This window comes from Petaurus breviceps, unplaced genomic scaffold (assembly GCF_028583685.1).
Source record: "Petaurus breviceps papuanus isolate PSGF00001 unplaced genomic scaffold, PetGlider_PUasm1.0 610, whole genome shotgun sequence".
Lineage (NCBI taxonomy): Eukaryota > Metazoa > Chordata > Mammalia > Diprotodontia > Petauridae > Petaurus > Petaurus breviceps.
The window spans coordinates 102,407-126,212 of NW_027186402.1; the positions used below are offsets into that span (position 1 = coordinate 102,407).

Genomic DNA, 23,806 nt, shown 5'->3' on the forward strand with positions numbered 1-23,806 from the left:
TTTTCCAGGTCAGTGGTTTTCCCAATGAGATATTTCACATTGCCTTCTATTTTTTTTTTTCATTTGTTTGGATCTGTTTAATAGTATCTTGATTTCTCATAAAGTCACTAGTTGCCATCTGCTCCAATCTAATTCTGAAGGAATGATTCTCTTCAGTGAGCTTTTGAGATTCTTTTTCCATCTGGCAAATTTGGCTTTTTAAGGTATTCTTCTCCTTACTGACTTTTTGAGCCTCTTTTGCGATTTGAATTAGTCTATTTTTTAAGGTGTTATTTTCTTCAGTCAGGTTGTTGACTCTCATTTCATAATTTTCTTACATCATTCTCATTTCTCTTCCCAATATTTCCTCCACTTCTCTTATCTGGTTTTCAAAATCCTTTTTAAGCTCCTCTATGGCCTGTAACCAGCTCGAATTTTTCTTTTTTTCTTTTCTTTTCTAAAGCAATTAGGTTTAAGTAACTTGCTCAAGGTTACATGGCCAGTTATTTCTGGGTATGGTGCTAAGTATCTGAGCTCAGATTAGATCCAAGGTCTCCCGACTCTGGGGCCGGTGCTCTTACTCACTGTGCCACCTGGCTGCCCCTAGCTTGTATTTTTCTTGGAAGCTTTTGGTGAAGGAGTTCTGACTTTGCTGTCTTCCTCCTGTTTCATGCTTTGATCCTTTTTGTCCCCAAAATAGGAGTGTAAAGTTGGATTGCTCTGCTTGCTTTGTTTACCTTGTTTGCTCATGTTACCACTCAATTACTTGACTTTTGGGCTTTTTGCCACAGTGGGACTCTGCTTCCAGACTGGGGAGCTTTGTCCCAATCTCAGCTGCTAAAGGTACTAGTTGGGTGCCCTCTCTGAAGCCTCCACATGCTCTGACAAGCTGGTCCCACCCCCTAGGACTTCCACCCTAGACAGCAATCTAGATCCAGGCAGGTTAAAGCAAGAGCGATTACCCCTCAGACTGGTGCTTGGTCCCCCTACACTCTGCAGGCCAGGAGCTGAAGCTGCCACGTGGCAGTGGCTGCATGGTCTCAGCCACTTCTTGCCCAGGGGCAAAGGCCAACCACGCTCCTGAACTACTGGATGCCAAAGTCCACACTTCACTGACCTCTCACTTTGTCCTTAGCATCTATGTGTTGATAATTCTGGAAACCACCACAGCTGCTGGTGATCTGAAGTCCCTCCAGCCAGCAGCTGGCCAGGCCCACCCTGGGGCTGAAACCTGGGGTGCGCGGGGCTGGTTTCAGCTCCCAGAGCATGGCACTGGCCACTTCCTGCTGGACTGTCCTCAGTGGGAGGTTAGCTTCTCTGTGTCACTTTGTGGGCTCTGTAGCTCCAAAGTTTGTTTAGAGTAATTTTCTACATGAATTGGAGGATGTCGGAGCCGGAGCCCCATGGAAGTCCTGTTTCTATTCCAAGGAGTCTTTTCTAGGCTCACCAGCCCCAGATCTTTAAATTACAGCCCTTTTAAGGTAGTCTGAGATCCAATTGCCTTCTTTTTTTTTTTTTTTGGCTATTATACAATGCTACTGAGTCATTGGATTTGTTGTCCACTGGGACCTATGGATCTTTTTTCAGATGAATTCTTTGTTCATGCTCTCAAGGGATGAAGCCAGTCTGTTCACTGTCCACCTCTGTACCTCAGTTTCCTCATCTGTAAAATGTTTCTTCCCTCATACAGTACTTGCAAGGCTATGGTGAGGTCATGTGTGTGGCAGTGGGGAGCTTAGCCAAAGGGAGAAACATTTGACTGGGGTTGGTGAATGTTACCTGGCTTAGCAGATTCAGAAAAATAGATGGCCCCTTGACTGTGTCCCAGTGTGACTGGATTCACTAGGGTTTTCTTTGTCTTGTTTATTTCAGTCCTTGGGCTGTGAGTCAATTGAGGAAACTCTGGTGCAGGTCCCTCTGGCTGCTCATTGAAGGATGAGCTCATTTCTGCCCTCCCCTCACCACTGCCCCTACCTCAGCTCTTGCTCAGGAAGCCTCAAATACATGCTCCCCAGGCCTGGTGGGGTAAGGGAGTCAGAACCCCAGACTCCATGGGAGCTGCACTTCCCAGCTGATACTGGCCTGCAGAAATGCTGGTGGGCTTTCATGGAAAGGTCTTCCCTCTTGGTGTCTATCCCCTTTCCTTTTCTTTCCCTGAGCCTCCTTCTGCTCTACTCTTGCCGGCACCCTCCTTCCTGCCCTAAATCTCTTGCCTTTCTCTGTGCCCACATCCTGTACCCCACCCCCACCATACTTCCCTACCCCAGACTCCCAGAGTGAAAATTTCTGACAGGTGCAGGTGGACAGTTTGTAACTTGTAGCCTTAGAGAGCCACCTGGGGTGCCAAGGACTTCATTGACTTGCCCAAGGCCATACGGCCAGGTCACATCGAGTGTGGCTGGAACCTGGGGCCTTCCTGACCCCAAAGCTACTGTGCCTGTGAGAGACTCCACCATTGCCTGAGGATGACTTGATTCCAGCCCACCCTCTGGTTTTACAGATGTGGTGACCCCAGCCCAGAGTGGGGAAGGAAATTGCTCTTTGTCCCATGCTGTCTCTCACTGGCACATGTCACTGGTGATCCACTGCTGGTCTCCTCCCCATCAGCCTCTCTGGCTTCTTCCTCAGGGTGCTTCAAGGATGACCGAATCGTTTTCTGGACCTGGATGTTCTCCACATACTTCATGGAGAAGTGGGCCCCAAGGCAGGATGACATGCTGTTCTATGTGCGCCGGAAGCTGTCCTACGTGGGGAGCAGTGACAGCCCCAGTGATGATGGGAAGAAGGTCAGTGGCTGCCGTGGCACCAGGTCTGCAGCCCTCACGCTGCTGAGATTCGGCCTCACTGGGGCCTCCTTCCCTTCCTGAGCATCTGGGGGTCCAGGAGGACACTGTCCCTGGGCTGCTGAGTGGAGGCAGATCCTCTCTCCCTCCCTCCCTCCCTTCCTCCCTCCCTCCTTCCCTTCCTCCCTCCCTCCCTTCCTCCTTTCCTCCCTCCCTCCTTTCCTTCCTTCTCTTTCCTTCCTTCTCCTTCCTTCCTTCCTTCCTTCCTTCCTTCCTTCCTTCCTTCCTTCCTTCCTTCCTTCCTTCCTTCCTTCCTTCCTTCCTTCCTTCCTTCCTCCCTCCTTCCCTTCCTCCCTCCCTCCCTCCCTCCTTCCCTCCCTCCTTCCAGGTTCAGGGTACAAAGGTAGCCCATGAGGGACCAAGGTAGGCAATGCTGACCCCTGCTAGTGACTGGGTGATGGTGACTAGAGAAGTCACTGGGGCTCCTGCTGAGAAATGGGGGGCCACTGCTGGGGGTGGGGGATGGAGTGTTCTCGACTGAGGACAAGATCGAGGATTTAAACTCGCTTTTTAAAAAATTGTACTGAATATTTTGTTTGAAACATTGCCTTCATTCTAAACTATTTCTCCCCCTCTCCCTTGCAATGCCTTAGAATAAAGAATAAAAAATAAAAAGGGGGGAAAAGATGAGTTCAGAGAAACAAAGCCCCAGCCTCTGCATGCAGTGTTCTGCCCCATGGTTCCCCACCCTGCTGAGGAGGGAGGGCAGGGGCCTTTCTTCTGGCACCAAGCTTGGATATTATGACCCTCCCTTTTAATAGGGTTGTCTGGCTGGTCCCTAGGCAGACTGGTTTCATGGCCTGACACTCATGGCAGGGGCAGGGCTGGGCAGGCAAGGTCAGCTCTTCTGAGAAGGAGCTGTGGGCACCCTCAGTTTTATAGGCATTTGGGGCGCCTTCCCAGTGGGAGCCCCAGGCTCTTGTCTCCTGGCCCTTCCTGCTTCCTTCTCTGCAGCCCAGACTGTGTCCCTTGTTGGAGAGTTGGGGCCTGGCTCGGGACAGGGCTCCCCAAAGGGCACTTAGCCAGTCAAGAAGAATCTATCAGGTGCTTGCCGTGTGCCTGGCACTGTGCCAAGGGCTCTCAGTGAGGGTCAGAGATGGGAGGCCCACGTTAGCGGGCAGATGGCGTGTATGTGTATGGCCAAGCCCAGGGGCCCTCCGTGGTGACAGGGAACTCCCTCCCAGAGAAGCCTTTTGGGAACAGCTGGATTTGGGGAAAGGTTTTCTTGTGTTGAACAGAAGTTGGTTCTGCTGTCTTGGGCCCTGGGGGGATGGGTGGGTAATTGGCTGGGAAGTGTAGACCAGGAATTGTAGACTGGGTTCTTGGGGCAGGAGGGGCATGGGCTCAGGGGGCTCACGGACCTCACCTCGGGCTCCCACCCAGCAGGTAGATGTGGAGGTTTACCGGCGGGACTCCAAGAAGCTGCCTGGCCTCGGGGACCCCGACATTGACTGGGAGGAAAGCGTCTGCCTGAACCTCATCCTGCAGAAGGTTAGTGTGTGTGTGTGTGTGTGTGTGTGTGTGTGTGTGTGTGTGTGTGTGTCCTTATGCCTGCCAGCAGTGAGCAGCCCTCACAGGGAGGGGCCCGTGCTGTTCCATGGTCAGCCACCATGAGTGTGATGGGGCCTGGGGCACAGGACATTGGGGTGGGCTCCCTGGAGAAGGGATGGGGAAGATCCCTGCCCCAGAGCAGCTGGGGCAGCCCAGGAGGGCCCTGATGAGGTGACAATGCGACTGCCCCCCACCCTGGACTTTTCCAGCTTGACTACATGGTGACCTGTGCTGTGTGCACACGCTCAGACGGAGGGGACATTCACATCCACAAGAAGAAGTCCCAGGTGAGGTCCCTGGCCAGGAATCCCTGGGGCCTGAGGGTCACCCCAGAGGATCGTGGGCCCCCAGGCTGCATAGGACTGAGCGCAGGCAGTCAGTGGAGTCTGGCTATGGGCCAGGCTGCGGCTGCCCCCTTGGCTTCCCGGGAGTGCAGACCCCCTGCAATTGGAAACCCCTGAGAATCAGAACACCATTCCCATCTTTGGGGAGAGGGGTCCCTGTGTTGTCCAAGCTAAAATCTGAATCCTATGCAGTTGTCTACTGGCTAAAAATGAGCAGAGATGGGACACCCCCAGGACCCCATCTGGCCTTGTGGGGTACTCCCTTCCCTCTTCCTCTCCCTCCTCCTTCTCTTCCTCCTTCTCTTCCTCCCTTCTCTTCCTCCTCCTTCCCCCTCTTCTCCCCTTCCTGCCCATTTCCCCCCCCCGGTCTCCATATTTACCTGTTTAGCCTCTGGCCTCCCTGCCCCTGGGGGGCCTGGACCAGGCAGGCTCTGGGGGTGGGCTCTGGGGCCCTCCTCACTCACTCACCCGGTTGAAAATCTCTTTCAGCAAGTGTTTGCGTCTCCCAGCAAACACCCAATGGACAGCAAGGGTGAGGAGTCCAAGATCAGCTACCCCAACATCTTCTTCATGATTGACAACTTTGAGGAGGTGAGCAGCCTGCCGGGGAGACTGAGGCAGGGCTCCCCCTGGGAACATGACTGAAACTTGGGTTTCCTCAGGCTCCGAATGCAGCTGGCGCTGTGTGAAGGTGTGGGCGAGGATGGCGGGCTTGGGGAGCACGTGGAAGACAGAGCCGGCAGAATTCAGTGGAAGGGCCCGGCTCTGCCTCTGCAGCCCTCACTTTCCTCTTCTGTGCAAGGCTGTGGGGCCACAGTCGCCACAGTTACACTCATGCCTTTTGTCCCAGTCCTAGCCCCGTCCAACCCTGGGCAAGCTATTTCTTTGGGTCTCAGCTCTTGTGTCCGTAAGTGGGCTGTACACGGACCCGTGCCGGTAGTGTCCAAGTTCCAGCTGAGGCATGTGTGTGGGCTTGGGCTCATCACGGCTTCCAGGAGCTTTCAGCACCTTCTGTCATTGTCATGAGGTGGTTCCTTCTGCAAGGCTTGGAACCTGAAACCCTGAGGGCTGCAGAGCCGCCCCCCCCCCCCCCGATCACAGGCATGGAGGGTGGGGGCAGGGCCCTGGTGGGGGAGGGGCTCTGACCATGCGCTGCCTCACTGCCCACCAGGTCTTCTGTGACATGGCTGTGGGCGAAGGCGAGATGGTGTGTGTGGAGCTGGTGGCCAGTGACAAGGTCAACACCTTCCAGGGCGTCATCTTTCAAGGCTCCATCCGATACGAGGCCCTCAAAAAAGTCTATGACAACCGGGTGAGACCCTTGAGCCAGGCTGCCCTGTGCCCTGGCCTCTGGGTAATGGGGCAGGGTTGGGGCGCAGGAAGCAGGGCCAGAGGAGAGGAGGTGAGTGGCCAGAGAGGCTGCTCCCAGCCCTGACCTCCCCTGTTCCCAGGCCCCTCCAGCCCTGACCTCCCCTGTTCCCAGGCCCCTCCAGCCCTGACCTCCCCTGTTCCCAGGCCCCTCCAGCCCTGACCTCCCCTGTTCCCAGGGCCCTCCCAGTTCTGACCTATCCTTTTGCAGATAAGATTTTTACTTACATAATTTGGAGTGTAATCAAATGTGTCCTCTGAAGAGGTGTCTGGGCCCGTTAGGATGACCTGGTCCGTGCCTGGAGGGCTCTGCCATTGATGCCTGCCATGTTGTATCTGGCAGGTAAGTGTGGCCGCGAAGATGGCCCAGCGGATGTCTTTTGGCTTCTACAAGTACAACAACATGGAGTTTGTGCGGATGAAGGGGCCGCAGGGGAAGGGGCACGCAGAGATGGCAGTCAGCCGTGTTTCCACGGGTGACACATCCCCATATGGAACTGAGGAAGACTCCAACCCAGCCTCACCCATGCACGAGAGAGTAAGGGTGTGGGGGGCACAGGGCTGGGAGTGCTCCCTGGAGGCAGTGTCCCCTGGGCTGGGCCTTGAAGGATGTCATCAGATGGGGCTGGTGCAGGGCAAGGGGCCCTGCTGGTGACACACAAGTGTGATGGGGACAGGTGGCATCTTGGCTCTGTCTGTGGCAGAGTGTGAGTCGGGGCGGGGTCTGTCCTCTGGAGAATTCCATCTTGGTCCCCAGTTTGGGGCACTTGGTCAGTGCCAGCCTGTCACTCAAGAGTGTCTAGGTGTGTTCTGGGCTGTCTCTGTGCTCTGGGATAGCCCGGGGGGCAGCAGCAGCAGCAAGAGGCGAGGTTTTCTGCTATGGTCATGGTTCAGAATGGCCTCTGCCAGGCCAGCCCAGCTTCTGTTTGGGGCCCAGAGCACTGAGGGTCACACAGCTGGGATCCAAGGCACTAACCATTGTGCTGCACCGCCTCTCGGTGCAGCCATTTCTGTCAAACGTGATTTACATGTCCTCAGTGCCAGTGTATACACCTGGACGTGTGTGTGCATGTGTGTAAACATGTATGTGCATTGCGCATGCAGATACACATGGGGGGACCGCACTGCTGCATCTGTCCCGGGGTGTGGCGTGTGTTCTCACCAGAGCCGTGCATCCTGGGGGATTCCAGGCTCTGGGTTGGGTCCTGGAGGCCAAGGCAATTTGCCCGTGGAATCACAGTGTTAGCTCCAGAAAGAATTTTGGAGAACATTAGTCTGGCTGCTCCCTTTTTGCGAGGAGACTCAGGGGTGGTTGGGGGTGGCAGATGTCTTTTCCAGGCTCCTCCAGCTTCTGAGAGGCAGAGCACGGTGGCTCCGTCTTGACCTCCTGCGGCCACACATGCCCCTGGGAAGCCCCCGAGGACAAGGCGTGTGACGCTCCCTACTGTTTCCCCAGGTGACCTCCTTCAGCACTCCACCAACCCCAGAGCGCAACAACCGGCCATCCTTCTTCTCCCCTTCCCTCAAGCGGAAAGTGCCCCGCAATCGGATCGCCGAGATGAAGAAGTCCCACTCAGCCAACGACAGCGAGGAGTTCTTCCGGGATGGTGACAGCGAGAGTAAGGCCTGGGAGCCCCTGGGCTGCCAAGGATGAGGGCAGAGGGGGCAGGGGTGAAGACTGGGCTTTATCCATTGGAGGCTGGCACCTTCTGGAGACCCAGCTTCCTCCCGGGTAAAAAGGCGGTGTAAGAGGAGAATGGGGGCAATGCTGGCCTTGGGGGGAGTTCAGATCTTGTTTTTCATGCTTGCTACTTATGGGTCCTTAGGCGAATCACTTAGTGGCTTCCTCGGTCTTGGTGGCTTATGGGGAAAAGAGGAATTAAACTACCTTCCCAGCCCTGACATCCCCTGTTCTAAGGCCCCTCTCAGCGCTGACATGCCATGCTCTCTCCTCCTTTAGCAGACCTTCACAACACCACCAACTTAAGGTCAAGGTCTCTGTCTGGGACAGGGCGGTCGCTTGTTGGGTCGTGGCTCAAACTGAACCGGGCTGATGGAAATTTTCTCCTCTATGCACACTTAACCTACGTCACGCTGCCCCTGCATCGGATCTTAACAGGTAGCCTCCCCTTGTCTGGGTTACCCTCGGAAGCAGATGTAGTAGGAAGAAGAGTCAGGGCCCAGGGGCCACCGTGCCTAGTCTTGATGTGGAGGGAGTGGCTTTGGGACCCCAACCACCTTGAATCTTCTCATGTTGTGCACAGTGGGGACCCACTGGAGGCTTTGGAGCAGGGGAATCAAAGGAACCAAGCCGTGATTCAGGACAGTGACTTTGTGAGCCAGACAGAGATTGGATTGGGGAGGGGAGGGTAGAGGTGCTAAGAACAGGGCAAGGGCATGTGAGTCTTCATGGGCAGGAGCTCCCATCGGTGCAGAGCTGCTCAGTCCCCGAAGAGTCGAGCTCCAAGAGAATGGGGGGTTGGTCAGCTCTGGGGGGAGGGGGCAGTGCCAGGGATGTCAGCACGGGCTCGGAGTTGAGAGAAAATTGGATTTGCCAAGCCCTTGTGCTCTTACCTTGAGCAGACGGGATATGGTGGGGGCCGTTCCATTCCCTCCATTGTTCTCCCCCCCTCCTCTTCCCCCATGGCCTCCCTATCTTTTTTCCTCTTCTGTCTCTTCACAATTTGTTCCCCTTTGGGTCTCTCCTCGCCTCCTTTTCTTCTTCTTCTCACCTTCGTATCTTACTCCTCCCCTGCCTCTTCTCCCTTTCGTGTCCTTCTGATTCCTTTCCCTTCGTCTCTCTTCTTTCTGATCACTCCCCTTTTCTCCCCATCATACTGATCTTTTTTTTTCCTCCTTTCCTGTCTTTCCATTTCTCTTACTCTCCTCTCACCGCTTCCTGTTCTCACCTTCCATTTATTCCTGCTTTTCCATTCACTTCTTTTCTCTTTCCTTTTCCTCTTCTTTCCTTCATTCCACCTCACTTCTCCCTCTTCCTCTTTTCATTACTGCCTATTCCTTTATTTCATCTTTCCCTGTTCACTCCCTTTCTTTTATACCTTTTCTCCTTCCCTTCTCTCTTCCTCTTCCTCTCCTTCCTCTCTCCCCTTCTCTCTTCCTCTCCTTCCTCTCTTCCCCTTTCTTTTCCTTTCCTCCCTCTCTTCTCCCTGCTGTGCTCCTGCAGACATCCTGGAAGTTCGGCAGAAGCCCATCCTGATGACGTAGCAGTGAGCCCCGGAGAGCCAGCATTGCCCTGGGTGCTGCTGCCAAGTGCAAGTGCCTGTCTGCCGTGGTTCTCTGTGACACCTGCCGCCGCTGCCGTCGCCACCGCCCAGAGTCCAGAGTCCAGTATCTGCCCCTGCCTGGCCAGGCTTGCCCAAGGGAAGCCTCTCTGAGAACACCAGCCGCCCCAACTGAAGTGCCTCTCTCTCCTTCCATGCCAGCTGGCCCCCATGTGCACATGCCGCAGATGCCCTGATGAGGATGTGGGTCCAGAGCAGGCCAGGAGAGTGACCCAAGCTGTGTCATCCTCACTCTTTCAGACTGCTGATTACAGAGTCAACTTTCCAACAGAAGAGAACAGACCAAGTGTCTGCAGCTTTGCTGGGGACTGTGTGAACCCACTGAGGGGAGGGTCTCAGGGGGACGTCTCACGACCTCCCAGGCCTGGGACGGCCCTTCTTCTGGTGACTAATGACTCTCTGTGGGTACGGGCAGGGGCCAAAGGAGGAGTGGACCCAGGACTCTTCTGCACCTCCTGGCCTTACTCGGGCTGGGGTCTGGCCAGGCTGAGGGCAGTCCCTTTAAGTGCTCTGTGGGAAGGGGGTTTCCTGGACTGCCAGTCCCCTTCTGCTTCCAGCCAAAGAATACCCACCACCCACTTGGAGAATGTCCACTGCAGGTCAAGGCTGCAAGAGGGCCTAGAGAGGTCAAGGGTGAGGCTGGATGCTGGGTGGGACTCTCTGGCCCTTCACGAGTGGGGCTCCCTGAGAGCTTGAGCTGCCTGTGACGGTGGCCGGTCAGGCATGGCAGTGCCGTCCGTAATCTTGGGGCCAAGGCTGGGAGAGGCTTTTCTTTCCTCTGATGTACATTGGCCCTGTTTTTCAGTCTGATGCACTGAGGCATGATGGGAGTTGGTGAAGATGGCCGGGGTGGGGGGAGGGCATCAGTGCTGCCCAATGGAGGAACGAACCTTCCAACAGGAGCGTGGATTTCTTTATTTCCATTTTTCCTCTCCCTTGGTGGGCAGGTGGCTTCACAGTGCCAGGTTTGAATTTCATCCACGACCCAGCACGAGGTGGATCACCATCGTCCCATTAACAAGGGGGCCCGTTCTGTTGTCCTGGTAAAGACAGAGGTTCTCCAGGTCTATCTGGAATAAACCTCCTGCCAACCTGGTCCATTGTGGCTGGTTTGGAAGCCAGCCTGTGGAGCAGGGAGGGCTCTTGGTGACATGTGGTCAGTGGTTCCAGAAGGAAGTGTTTCCCAAGCTTGGCCTGAGTGCAGAGGTAGGAACACCACAGGAAAGGGATTTCATTTCTTGGTGCCTCAGTTTACCCATCTGTAAAATGGGGCTAATCACCTACCTCACAGGGTGTCAGGAGAGTGGAAGGACAGACAGATCACTCACAGAGAGTGTTCACACCCAGGTTGGGGGAGACCTCACACATCAAGGTTGCTTTCTTCCCCCCAGGTAATGCCGTCCAGAGCTGGTTGTCATGCCACCATCTTGAGCCAAGTGCCAAAAGTTAGGGTGGTATCTTCTCCCTTTGGGTGCTTCCCAGGTCCCAAGGGAGAGAAATTTCCCCCAGATTTGGGAGCTCCCACTGCCTCTGCAAAGAAACAAGTCTGGCTGTGTCCCGACCGCTGCCACATGCTCCCTCCACCACTGGAATGGGGAATCTTCCATCTCCACTCCATCCCCACCAATGCCATGGGTGGGGCTCATCCCCCAAGGAGGGGAAGCAGCCAGCGCCTGGGAAGGGCTTGGGTCCCTGTGGAGGGTTACAGATGATCTATTCAGAAGTGCACCTTCCCAATCCCCCAGGGACACGTGTGTACAGACACACACACACACACACACACACACACCCCCAGCATTTTAGAGCAGCACTAACATTAGCAGGAAGAAAATTGGATTGGGACCTGGGTTCGAATCTCAGATCTGCCACTCATTCCCTCATCTTTAAGAGGAGAGGTTAGCCTAGACAGCCCAGCTCTGGTGGCTGGCATGGGTCACCCTCTCCTCAGTAACCCCCAGGGGCCTCTGTGTCAGACAACCAGCCTTACCCCACACAGAAGATCCCGAGGGTAGACTAGGGCTCGCCCAGGAACCTTGGGGTCCTGATCCCACAGACTCCCCAGGAGCCTGCGGTCAGTTGCTTGGTGCTTGTCAGTACGATCTGAGCCCGCCCTGGGGCCCTGCAGTTTTCCCTTTAGATCAGGAGTTCCTAGATGGGTCCATGGACCCCTTAGTTTTTTTTGGGGGGGCGGTCTGCGAACTTGGGGAAAAAATGCCATCTTTTATCGTCGCTAACCTCTCACCCAGGGATAGCATTTCCTTCTGAGAAGTGGCCACAGGGGCCAAGAAACCCTGTCTTAGAGGAAACCAGTGTGTGACTGGAGTGGGGCCAGCCTGAAGGCACTGGGAGGACACGGTGCCAGCCTGGGCTTCTCTTCTTGTCAAGCTCAGAACGGAAGGAACCTTCAAGACCAATTTTACAGCTGGGGAAACTGAGGCACAGAGCGAGGAAGGGCCGGCACCCTGTGTAGCTCTGCATCCTCTCCCATCCCCTTGCAGTGGGGACGCCAAAGCTGGGTTAGCCTGGTCTGGAGGACAGATGGTGGGGAGTGGGGACAGTGAAGGACAGAAGGAGGGAGGAACCCGAGGTCTGCAGCCAGCGTCTCCCCTAGACTTCCTGCCCTGCAGAATGAGGCCAAGGCATTAGGGGTCTTCAACAAGCTGCAGGGACTGGCCACCCTGCCCTGCCCCCCGCGCCCTGGGAATGGGTTGTCCACAGCAGGTTCTGGGAGTGATCATTGCCCTCCCCATTGGCCATGCTCTGATGTTTTCTCCTCTATTTGCCAAGTGACCTAGAACCTAGAATGGAGGACCCCTCATCCAAGCGAGGGTCGTCCTTCTGGCTTTGCCTTCAATGCCGCAGACTGGACCCTTTCTATGGGCTGTTCTACTAACGAGAGAGGAGTCGGCCCCAAGACTGGGCGTGTGGACTTGCCAGATGAGGTGTGGGAAGGGCTCGTGGAAATACCCAGGAGACCTTAAGTGCCCGCCTCCCCCGCCCCCCAGAGGGGCTGCCAGGCAGGAGGGCGTGGGTGGACTGGACAGCCTTCAAGAGCTTGTTTAGTTTTTCTATGTCCCTGAGGCATGGAGGGATTTTGACCTAACAGACCCTGTCCCCAGACCCCCAGGAGCTTGGGGAGCCATCAAGACCCCCAGGAGCTTAGGGAGCCATCAAGACGCCCAACCCCCAGGGTGCTGAGCAGGGCACTAGCCCCCCCTTCCGGGAGGAGGGGCCGGGGCCGGAAGTTATAAATACCCTGTGCTTCCTGATTCATGTTCCAGTAGTCACACCTGGTGTTTACCTGTTCAAAGGAGCTTCCTCCCACTCTTTTAAGGCTTTTGGCGCTGACATTGTGGGGGTGCTGGTGTGTCTGCCTTTTTCCTTTTACCTATTCTCAGCACCAGGGTGGCCATCCTCCAAAGGGAGAACAGCCCCCCGCCCTGTCCCCACCTCCTTCCATGGCTGCCCAGGGAAAGGCCATCCTCATGAAGGGGAGACACAAGCTCTGTCCCACCTCTGTGTGGGCGGCAGCTTCTGGGCATCTGGCCACACCCGATCAGGGCCTCTGGGCCTTCCGAGTAAGAAGGCTGCACTTTGAGCGTGAGCCATCCCTAGAGGTGTCCGAGTGCAGGTGGAGGGGACAGGCTCAGGACCTAGCCCTTGATTTCTTCTTCTTGACACTGCGGCTTGTCTGGGGCCAGGGCACCAGGTGGCCTCTGACCTCGTTCTTGGTGTAGCTGCCTGAGTTGTTTTGCCATTAAATGACATGTTTTATCATCCAGCAGTGTGAGGCCTAAGTAATGGGCACATTGGGGTCTTTGTGGGTCCTGAACACCAGCATTGTTTTTAAATTCACAAACAGTTGGGGATTACAAGGGAAAACCCAATACACTGAAAGGCAGTAAATGAGCTTGTGGGCTCTTGCTGAAGATGGCGGTTAGATGCCTATAATTCCTACTTATGCCCGAGGGAGGCTGAGGCTGCTGGATCCCTTGGGTTTGGGGGTTCTGGAGCCAAAGCTGGAATCTGCCTGAAGACACATGGCATCATAGGGGGAACCCCTGAAAGAAGTCATTTCCCTGGCCTCAAAACATGGAGCAGTGGCATTAGAGGCTTGCAGGACCACTGCCCTTCACCATCACCTAGAGCCCTGGCCTAGCCTGGTCATCAGGAAGAGGGGCACTCCGGCTGGGGTGGGGGAGGGGTGCTGGGCTGCCCGGTGCCGCCCCCTCAGGCTCTCTGCAGCGCACATGAAGACCAGGACCCAGGGGTTCCAAGGCAGCTGCTGAATGGGAGCCCTGCCCAGGCTGGAAGGGCATCTTGGCAAAGCAAGGGAGCACTTGCAGCCATAGCTGCTGGGCAGGGGCATGCTGGCTCCCAGCTGTGGGTCAAGGGCCACAGGCTCAGCTGAGGGGAGCTGCTCCCAGTCCTTTCAGTGAGTCAGGTGTGGGCACCGTTAGGTGCCACCGTCATGGCCTCAGCCCATGTGCCCACACCCTCTGGGCAGGAGGGCAGGACACCTTAGGACCCCTAGACTTTCCCTCTCTGGACACCATGGGGTTTTGTGGCCGATCCCAGGGCAATCAGCTACAAAGTCCCCCGCCCAAGGGCCTTAGGCTTCTGTCTCTCCCAGACTGGTTAGGTGGTCGAGGGGCTGACCCAGAGGTGCCTGCGCGGCCTGGCTACTGCACTGACCGAGGTGCGGGCCCCTCTCCTGCTCACTGGGTCGCGGTCGCGAGCTCCACCAGGCCACGATGCTGAGGGCAGGGAATGGCAACAAAGCAAGCACCAAACAGCTTGGTTTTGTTCACGTCCGTTTATTCACATTTTGTGGATCTGTTACACGTCCCCAGTGGGACCATTCGAAAGTGAAACAAACCAAGAAATGACAGTGACGGCGCCAGGGTTTTGGTCTTAAAAAAGGACTCCCCATTCGTTGTGTTTAAGCCTCCCACCAAGGAAACCCAGACACCAAGGAGTGTGGAGCACCCTGCAGGAAGAAGGGCACACGCCCTCCCGCCTGGAGACCTCAGGAGCCATGCTGCCCGCCCCCAGCAAACATGGGGCTGCCAGGCCCGCGGCCTGTGTGTGCCCTGACCCACCTCCTTTGGGCCCCAGGCTGCCTGGCCACTGCCATTCTTCTCCTAAGGCCCTGCCCCTTCACCTCCAGGGGCTTGGGGGGGCTCATTTCTGGGTAGAGCTCCTCCATGCCCACTCCTCAAGGGTACATTTTTGGCATACAGCCTAGACAAGAAAAGGCAAGACACAAGACACCCAAGGGCCCTGAGTGACACCAAGGAAAACGCTGACAAATCAAAGTGAGGACAAGTGCACACACCTCGATGCCAACAGTGACAAACATCTGCACACTAACCTGCCCAGTGGGAAGACGCTCAGAGCACTTTCAGACTCAAAACCTCTGCACAACTTGGTGCTTATGGATAGGTCTGCTCCAGGCAAGGACCCGGGCAGCCCTGGGGCCCGTTCACTGTCACCCACTAGCTTCTTTCCCTTATTGTCTTCTCACAGAAACAGTGACGGCAGAACCACCACAGACACTAACTTAAAAAAATAAAAGCTGTCCCACATTCCTACCGAAGGCCCTCTGAGCACCTGGGCAGAGGCTTCCAACAGGTAAGAGACCTGGCCATGAATCACGCCCATCCACAGGGCACAGATGCCGAGGGCTGGGGCACGGCCCCTCCCCACAACACGGCCGACATACCTGAGCCAGACCCTCCCTTCTGGGGAAGGACAAGGGGCACTGGGGTCACTTCTGTGAGCGCCTAAAAGGTGCCCGTGCCCCTCTGCAAAGCACTGCGACCAGGGATACCTTGTTTTAAACCAGGAGTCCCTGGGCACTAACCCTGAGCTCACCTTTTAGAAACCCACCAGCGGGTCCCCAGGGGGGGCCGCCTTGCCCTTCTTCTCGCCAGCTGCGTTCACAAACGCTGTTAGAGTAGGGTCCTCAGCGCCGAATGGCACCCATCTATGGGGCAGCAGTCAGGGCTCGACATCTCCTCCAGAACCAGAGCCCCCATGCCTTGATCCCAAGGCCGAGGGCCCCTAAAAGCACACGGCGAGAAGGCGATTCCTGAGCCTGGCGCTGTGGCCGCAAGCTCCCAGAAGGTGGGTCCAGCAGCTGCCAGCAGACTGGGGTCTCTCTCCTCCTGGCGGCAGCGCGCACGGGGGCGACACACTCTCCTGACGCTGTCCCGCGTTCAGTTAAAGCTTTTTATTGGCCATAGTAATTTCCCCCACAAAACCTTCCAGAATACCTGTACGTTCTCAGAATGTCAAAGTAGAAAGTTAAGAATAAAAGGAATCAGTTTAAGGGAAAAAAGCAGCAACTTGGCAAAGGCGCGGGGCCTCCGCCCTCCGCCCTCATGCCCCCTTCTTCTCCAGCAACATCTGGTGCAGCTCATCTGCATCCTCGGCGGTCTTCACGCGGATGAGCATCGTCGCTGGGGTGGCGGCGCTCTTCTCGCTGATGGGCGGGTTGGGCACGCAGACGATGAGGACGTTGTTCTTGCCGGTGCGGGAGCACGGCATGTTGGGTGGGACCAACACATTCAGGAGGATGTTCCCTGCGCAGGGAAGAAGGGGAGACAGATGCGCTGTGAGGCGCCGCGGCCAGCAGCCCACCCTTCCCCACCCCCCAGGGGAGAGGCCGCTGCCTGGACAGAGAAGGGTGCCCAGACGCCTTCCGGGCTTCGCTGGGCTGGCCTGGAGACCCTCGATCCACATAACAAAACGGCTTAATTACGGGGCAAAAGCAAACTTCTGGACTCAATTTGTTCCTCGGCTGAGCCAGGACATGGAGACCCCTGCCCAGCACGGTTGGAAGGAAAACAGCCCACTGACCAGGATGCCGATGGCCGGGAGGGCCCGAGCGCCTCTCCACCCACAGGGCTGGCCGCCCCCGCCCCCATCTCAGAGCCCGCTTTTACCTAACAAAGGCCTCCGGCGAGCTCCGGCCAAAGGGTGCCGAGCTGGGCAGCGCAGGCCATCCCCGCCCTCAGGCCACTCACCTAAATTGGTGTCGGCCCGAACGAGAAGCTGTGTTTTCTGATTGGCGGCGGGTTTCAGGTGCAGCGTGCCCACGCCCTTCTCCTTAAACTCATTATCTTTTTTGTAAAAGAGTTTGCACCTGGGGAGAATCAACACAAAGTGTGTTCTATTAGCACGCCTGAGTAGAGGGTGGTCCCTGGGAGCTAAAAGGCAGAAAAAAGGGGAACCCCCCCCCCCAAGGATGACAGGATGAAGCGCGACAGGCCAGCGTGGCCACCCTCCTCTCTCTGGGCCTGCTGGGCAGCCCCCAGCCCCGGCCTCATTCCGAGGGTGCCTTCAGCACTCTCTTGCGCTGACCCTGGAGGTCCACCTCTGAGTGACCGCAGTGGACTTTGGGCACCCTGACACTCAGCCTTTTGGCCTATCCCCTCCATTGTTCAGCATCACCACACAACCTCAGGAGCCCCCAGACCACTGGTGACTCGGACGGGCCACTGAGAGGCCTCCTGCCAATTCCATCTGCGGTTCTGCACCCGGGCTGGGCTAGCACCAGTCATAAGTGCCTTCGTGTCACCAGAGGCTGGCAGTCACCACGGTTTTTCTCCCAGCCCAGCCCTGCTGTGGCCTGGACCCTGCTTCTGCCGTCTCAAATGGGAGAACTTCACGGGCTCTTCCAGCTCTATGCTGAGGACCCTCGGAAAGGCCCAGGGCACTGGGTCAGCAGCCCAGCCCTTCACCTCAAGGGCCGTCTTCACGTGTGTGTGACTGGAGACACGTGTAGGCACCAAAACCGACAGAAGTGACACCAAGGATGGCCGGGTCTGGGGCAAAGAACTGGGGCCCCCCCAAGGGGCAGCAGCAAAGGCGCACGTCTCACGAGCAGGGCAGCCTAGGCAAGGAGCCCAACTAGATGGCACGTCTACAGAGATGGCTCCTGGCCAACGAAGGCTGCAGGAGCACACTGACCAGGCCTCCAAGGGGAGATCCAACCAGGGAAGGGACATAAGTGCCTCAGAGAGGAGCCGCAATTGGAGAGAACGGCAGCAGATGCCCAAAACGTCATGGGAGAGAAAATTCAGCAGAGGCCAGGGACAAGGTCTGTGGGTCTTGGCCCTCGGCTGCAGGTCAAGTGCCCTAGCCTGGGAAAACTGACCTCTTTGGTGGCATGAGGGCCGTGGCCGGAATGGGACACAGACCAAGGAGAAATTCACGGGAGAGCACGTTTGAGAGAAGATCAGGAGACAAGAGACAGAAGAGGAGACTAGAGACCACCTGGACAGAGAGAGAGGAGCAAGGACTTCTGGAAAAGCACCCCAAGTCTGTCCTGAAGGACAGACGACTTCCCTTGCTCTCACTGGGATGGGCCGAGAGACCAAGGCTGCTGGTCGGGACCTGTGAGAGGAGAGGGTGGCAGGGAAAGGGACGGGATGCGAATGCGCTGTGGAAGGACAGACAGCAAGCCTGGCAGGGACTGGGTGTGGGGTCAGGATGCCAAGGGATGAGATGGGGGAGCCCTGGGCCTGGAGGGGCGGGGAGCTCTTGGGGTGCTGTTTGGGGCACCATGTATGTGGAGCTAACTGGACCAGGGGGAGCCCAGCAGGGCAGAAGGAGAGGCCCCAAAGACTGGGAGCCTTGAGGAAGGTGATGCTGCTGCCGGGCAGCCGAAAGGACGACCCAAGCACTCGTGGGTTCTTGCTGGTTCTGCCTTTTCTTTGCTTAGCCCTTGTGTACATGATGCCTTGGAGGAGGACTCAGCTCTTGGTCTGTCAATGTTCTAGCCTCCTTTGGGCCACTTCCCACCAGGGCTCAGAGCCCACTGAATGTGCCCGGGCCTGAAACAAGGGAGTGAATCCCTGGAGGTCGGACTCTGCAAGGGGCAGGGGAGGAGTGGGCATTTGCACTCAAGTAGTTTTTGGCTCCAGATCCAGCACTATCCGCTCTTGGAACCACACAAAGATGCAGCTGAACCATTGCAGCCCTTGGACTGGGGGCGGCCAGGAGAATCCCGGCTGTGGTGCCACAAGACCTTGGCTCGGTTAGGTCCTGGGACAAACCAGGCCCAGCCACCAGCCCCTCTGCACTAACATGCCTGGTAGGCCCGTAGTGGAGGGCAGCCTCCTGAGGCCCTTCACAATGCCCCAGGCCACGGTCTGCTCCTCCCCCTGTGCCGAGTCAGCATTTGCTGCATACCACACAAGCACACATTCATTTTCCCAAAGGAGAAACCCAGCCGCTGTTCCAGGAATGGCGGCTTCGGGTGCCTCATGGAGGCCACTTACTTCTTGGAGTAAAAGGCGTCCTCTTCTTTGACCTCAGTGACGACGGCTTTGGGCGGCTCCTCGCTATCTTCCTCTTCGGCACCTTAGACAGACCCACAGGCGGCACGTAAGACCCAGGGCGCTGCCCCCTCGCCCACCTCGCCAATGGTGACCCGAGATCCCCCCCCCCCCCCCCTTGCCAGCACACGGTGGGGAAGGCGTCACCGCCTCGGTACCTTTGCTCTCGGCAGCAGACCCGTCCGGGTGGCTCTCCGGCATTTTGGTGAAAGAAGAGACAGGACTTGGCTGGGCCAGGTCTTTGCCAAATATGCCCGTGTTTCCAGAAGAGAAGGAGAAGTTTTTCATGGGGCTGGTGCCCAAGGGGCCCAGGACCGAGCTGTCGACTTTGCGACCAAAGTGGAAGGAGGTTGTCTTCTTCTCCGGTGGTGCTTCTGCCTGCTTGTCGGCAGCACCCTTGCCTTTGTCCGGGTCAAACACAAAGGGGGCATCCCGGGGCTGCTGGCACGGCGCCGGGGCGGCGGGCCCAGCCACGCCGCCCAGGAGCTGCCCGGTGGCCTCCCTCTCTGAGCCGCCGTCGCTGCCAGAAAGCTGCTCGATGCCCGTGAGGAATCTTCGTAGTTTTTTGAAGATGGGCGTCAGGTCACAGAGCGGGTTGGTGTCCACGTGCTTGACGATCCAGTCGCGCACAGAGCAGTTTAAGGCGGCGAGCTGTCTGTGGTAGGCACTGGCGCCACGGCCAGAGGAGGAAGGCTGCGGGCTGTCCCCGTTGGTCTTGGCATTGGCGGCCTTCTTGTCTCCCTCCATGGTAGACATCGGGCCGTTGGCTACACCGAGGCCTGTCGAGAAAGGAGAGACGGGGGATGCTGGAGCCTCCCACGCCCCCAGCTCATCAATGGGCCCCTGGCCAGGACCCTCCCGGGGTGGAGGGCGCGTGTGGCCACTCCCCATCGCACCCTGTCTGCCGGGCACACTGGGAGTGTAAACGTCACAGCCCATGTGGGCACAGCCCAAGAGCTGCAAGACGCACCCCGCGAGGTTTTCTCTGAGGTGACGGGGAAGGGAATGGGGGAAACCCCGCCGAGGAGGCCGCCCCCGTGGGCCTGGCCCGAGCCCACCCGCTCCCAAGGGACCCTCACCAAAGGTCACTTTCTTCTCTGCCCCGGCCTTGGCAAGGGCCAGGGCGGAAGTGGCAGACGCGCTGCCGCCGTTGGAGAGGCCGTCCAGAGGCTTGATGCCGGCGCCATTGCCGAAGAGCCCCCCTCCTCCTCTGCCCGGAGGCACCAGCAGGCCCTTGAAGCCTCTGAAAGCCCCGGCGCTTTCGGGCTGAAAAGCAAAGCGGGAGCGCGGGTTACGGCGGGGCGAGGTCCGGGCCGTGCAGGGCAGATGAGGGCCCAGGCCTCCCCGAAACTGGCAGCGCCCCCCCGGCCCCGCGGGGCCACTGAAGGGAGCCGGCGGGGTGCGCCCCAACACTGGGAGAGGGGCCGGACCGGGCTCCCCCCGCCCCCCCGGGGGGGTCCCCCCCTCCCCCCCCCCCACCTCGGAGGCCGCGCCCCGCCGCTTGGCCTTCTTGATGGCTCTGTTCCTCAGCACTTCCTCGCTGGCCACGGAGAACGTGCCCACCTGCGGGCACAGCGGGGGTCAGGGAGGCTCCACGGGCGCCCCCCCTCCGGGCCCCCCCACCGGCCCCGCCCCCACCTCCTCCACGTCGTCCTCCTGGTCCCAGTTCCGGTCCGTCAGCTCCTTCTCCGCGTTTCTTTTGGCCATTTTCTCGTACCTGGTCAGAGAGAAACCCGGGCCGAGCGTCAGCAGCCCCCCCCCCCCCCCCGCCCCCCCTTCCTCCTCCCGCAGCTCCCCCTGCCCGGGCCGGGCCCCTCCCTCACCTGCCGGGCGGCTGCTCGTCGCTCCCCGGGCCTGGCTGCGCAGCATCGCCCCGGGCGCCTCCGCCTGCCCCTCAGCCCGAGGAGGCCGCCGCGCGTGTCCGCATGGCCTGGGCGCTCCTGGGGGGGCGGGGTCACCGGGCGCGGGAGGGGGCGGGGGCGGCGAGGGAGCGCCGCGGGGCCGGAGCAGACCCGGAAAAGTGCGCGTCCCACCGCCGCGGCGTCGGCTACTCTGGCGCGCAGGCGCCGCCTCCCGGGCTCACCGCGCAGGCGCCGCGCCCCACCGCCCCACGCTGCGCAGGCGCGCCAACGGTCGCCAACGGCCGCCCGCGAGCCACGAGGCCTCCCTCCTCCTCAAGCCGGCGCCGGAGGGGCCGTTGGGCGGAAGGGCGGGAAGGCGTGTTTGCCTGCGTCGGCGCGCCTGCTTGCGTCAGCGTACGTGCTTACGTCAGCTTGCTTTCTCGCGACCCCGTCGCCCGGAACTTTGGGGCGGGACCGGATGTCGGTGAGGAAACGGAAGCGGTCAGTCTCTCCTCTCCTCCCCCCCCTCCCCACGACTGGCCAATCACGGAGCAGTAGGCGAAGGCGGGGGCGGAGCCAGACCCTACCCTCCCAGCCTTAAGGATCTGCCCGAGAACTGGTGGTGAAAGGGGGGGGGGCCTCTCCTGCGCCTATTGGCTCAAGCGGTCACGTGCTCTCGTGCATTTGCCTGCGCTCCCAGACGCCCCCGCTTCACTCGGCGCTAAGCTCTGATGGGGTGCGCCGTCACGCACCCTCCGTCCGTGTCCAAGCCCCTTCTAGTGTGGACACGGTATTGGAGTGACTGGCCCGGCCCCTTGCGCTGCGTCCCCGCCCAGGCAGACTTCGGGGCGCGTCAGCAGCTGCCGGGCTCCGGGCTGAGATCCTGGCCCAGACCCACAGGTCCCGTGACTGTCTCGGTTCGCAGGCCCAGGAGGGCGCGCCATGCATGACCATGCCAAGTCCCGAGGGCCTGCGCCCTCCCGGAGCAGCCGGATCACTGGCCTTGCTCCTCCCCTCACTCTGCTTGTTCCAGCCCCCAGACAGGCGAGCTGCCCCTGCGGCCTCCCCGCGCCTCCTGCCTCTCAGCTGGCAGCACCGGCCCGTTTCTGAACATCACTGACACCACAGCAGCGAGGCTTTCTCGGTGAGGGGTGCGGGCAGATATTGCATAGCCGCTTCGCCTGCCCCCCCACTGTGCCTCCCGCTCCTTTCAGGTCCTTCGGCATCACCAGTGCTTTTCTTGAGTCTATAGAATGAACACAGCAGCACATCAAGCCCGGTTTGTGGCCTTTGCTATTTGCTGATTTCTGAGCTTGTATTTGTTCCACTGAACATTTCACTTGGAGCTGACCCCAATGCCCCGATGCCCTCCTGGGCCCAAAAGGGGATTCATCCATGCTGTTTTCCTGAGGCCGATAGGATCGGGTGTTCATTAAAGTGGCCCCAATGTGCTGGTGGTAGAAATGGCCAAGGGGACTAGAGGCCCTGCCTTTGGCGTGCTCACACTCTGTAGCACACACCAGTCTCCTGCTGTTAGAGCAGGGAGGTTTGTCTTCTTGGATTGTGATGAGCGAGATGCCTTCAGAGTCCTGGTTCTGGGGCTGAGCTGGACGGAGCTCATCCAATCCCATGAGGGGAGACGCCCCTGATGGCAGGCTGGGCATGGCTGAAGTCAGCAGGGAGGCCATCCCAGCTGTGTCTCTGTCCTGGAGCTGCCCATGGATGGAGAGTTCCCCTGCTGCCTCCGGGGCACCTCGTTCCCACTTTGGCCCAGTTCTGCCTGGTGGACAGTTTTCATTTGTACCAAGGGATGGGAGCCCACTGATTCTGGGAAGATGGGAAGAGGATGCCATATGAAACAACCATACTCAGATCCATTATTGATGGGCCAGTATCAATGTGGAGGGAGGTCTCTAGGGAATGCCCAGGGATCGGCCCATGGCCTGCCCAACATTTGCTTTGTTGACCAATGATGAGGGCACAAGTGGCAGAATTGGGCTTCTTGCAGATATACCGAAGCTGGGAGGGAGAGCTGACTCCTTAAATAACCAGGGTCTTGGTAGGCTGAATTGAGGGAGATTCAAAGGAGTAGGGACACACATGACTTCAGGCCCCTATGGGAGCAATAAAGTCAGTCTTGGTCACCGGCATGTAGCCAAGGTCTTGAATGTGCTTTTCAGGTTAATTAAGAGAGGCAGCAAATGCAGATGAAGGGAAGTGAGGGTCCTCCCTGACCATCACAGCTCTGAATGTGGCCAGAGGAGGGCAGCCAGGAAGGTGAGAGAGGAGAAGATGGCAGTGGGTGGGAGTGAGTTCTGCCCACAAGTTTGAGGGGCTGTCCTGCAGGGGGTCACCATGGGGTGAACAAAGCACCGAGTTGTGGAGGGAAGGCTGGGGTGTCTGTCAGGAAGGATGCCACCAGAGGCTTGGGGATGAGCAGGGAGAGCGTTCTGAAAATGCCATGGTGATCCCAGCAGCGGTGGCTCCTTGGAGGGCGATTCTGGGCTAAGCTGCCTCTTTCTTCTGAGATGCTTTCCCAGAATCCCTTTCCCTTCTCTGAGCCTCTTCTATTCCAGGTTCTCAGCCTCTCAGTTATAGCGGTCTCTCTCCAGGCCTCAGTTTTGCCATCTGTGAGATGGGAGGATTAGACCAGCTGGTCTGGAAGGCTCTAAATCATGATCCTCTGACACATCGAATCACCTAGAGACTTTGATTATGGCACCCTCAGTCCTTCCTTGCATAGCAGGATTTGTGCCTGCTACTGATGTAATGTTAGCTAGCATCTACACAGTGTTAAGCATTTTACAAATATTGTCTTCTTTTCTCCTTACAGCAGTCCTGGAAGGGAGGTCCTATTGTGACCCCCATTTTACAGAGGGGGAAACTGAGGGAAGCAGAGCTTAAGTGACTAGCTAGGGCTGCACAGCTATGAAATGTCTGAATTCAGCTCTCCCTGGCTCCAGGTCCAGTGTCCTGGGCCTCTTTGTACCATCTTCCTTCGAATGCGGAGTGTCTGAGATCAGGGATTGTCCCACTTGCTTGTGCGTGTATCACGTGCCCCGGACTGTGCCTGCCATTAGTAAATGTATTCATCCTCTTGTATGGATGCTTGAGCTAGGCAGTGGCCTAGAAATGGGGTGGATGTGTCAGGGAAAGAGCTTGCTTGCCGTTATCCTCATGGGTACAATGTGGGGTTAACACCCTTGGTCTGCCCATGGTGGAGCCACCTCC

General features: G+C 57.9%; 2 protein-coding genes across 3 annotated transcripts in view; one reads left to right on the plus strand and one right to left on the minus strand.

Moving 5' to 3' along the window:
- The window catches only part of KIAA0930 (KIAA0930 ortholog), a 36,149-nt gene extending 22,985 nt beyond the window's left edge, over positions 1 to 13,164 (plus strand). The window contains exons 2-10 of one of the 2 annotated variants that reach the window (XM_069103644.1): positions 2,608 to 2,765; positions 4,209 to 4,313; positions 4,583 to 4,660; positions 5,207 to 5,308; positions 5,889 to 6,029; positions 6,429 to 6,623; positions 7,542 to 7,704; positions 8,046 to 8,204; positions 9,270 to 13,164. In XM_069103644.1, the coding sequence (XP_068959745.1) occupies positions 2,608 to 2,765; positions 4,209 to 4,313; positions 4,583 to 4,660; positions 5,207 to 5,308; positions 5,889 to 6,029; positions 6,429 to 6,623; positions 7,542 to 7,704; positions 8,046 to 8,204; positions 9,270 to 9,310 (1,142 nt within the window). In that variant the 3' untranslated portion in view covers positions 9,311 to 13,164. Of the gene's footprint in view, positions 1 to 2,607; positions 2,766 to 4,205; positions 4,314 to 4,582; positions 4,661 to 5,206; positions 5,309 to 5,888; positions 6,030 to 6,428; positions 6,624 to 7,541; positions 7,705 to 8,045; positions 8,205 to 9,269 lie in introns of both variants that reach the window. The other variant, XM_069103643.1, reaches the window with a different exon arrangement.
- A 2,443-nt stretch (positions 13,165 to 15,607) lies between these two features.
- Positions 15,608 to 20,696, minus strand: NUP50 (nucleoporin 50). The gene is made up of 8 exons (XM_069103645.1): positions 20,558 to 20,696; positions 20,373 to 20,451; positions 20,214 to 20,297; positions 19,814 to 20,000; positions 18,893 to 19,513; positions 18,678 to 18,759; positions 16,419 to 16,537; positions 15,608 to 15,974 (listed from the first exon to the last, which is right to left on the minus strand). The coding sequence occupies exons 2-8, from the start codon at positions 20,439 to 20,441 to the stop codon at positions 15,772 to 15,774; spliced, it is 1,365 nt and encodes a 454-aa protein (XP_068959746.1). The 5' UTR covers positions 20,442 to 20,451; positions 20,558 to 20,696; the 3' UTR covers positions 15,608 to 15,771.
- Positions 20,697 to 23,806: the final 3,110 nt, after the last annotated feature.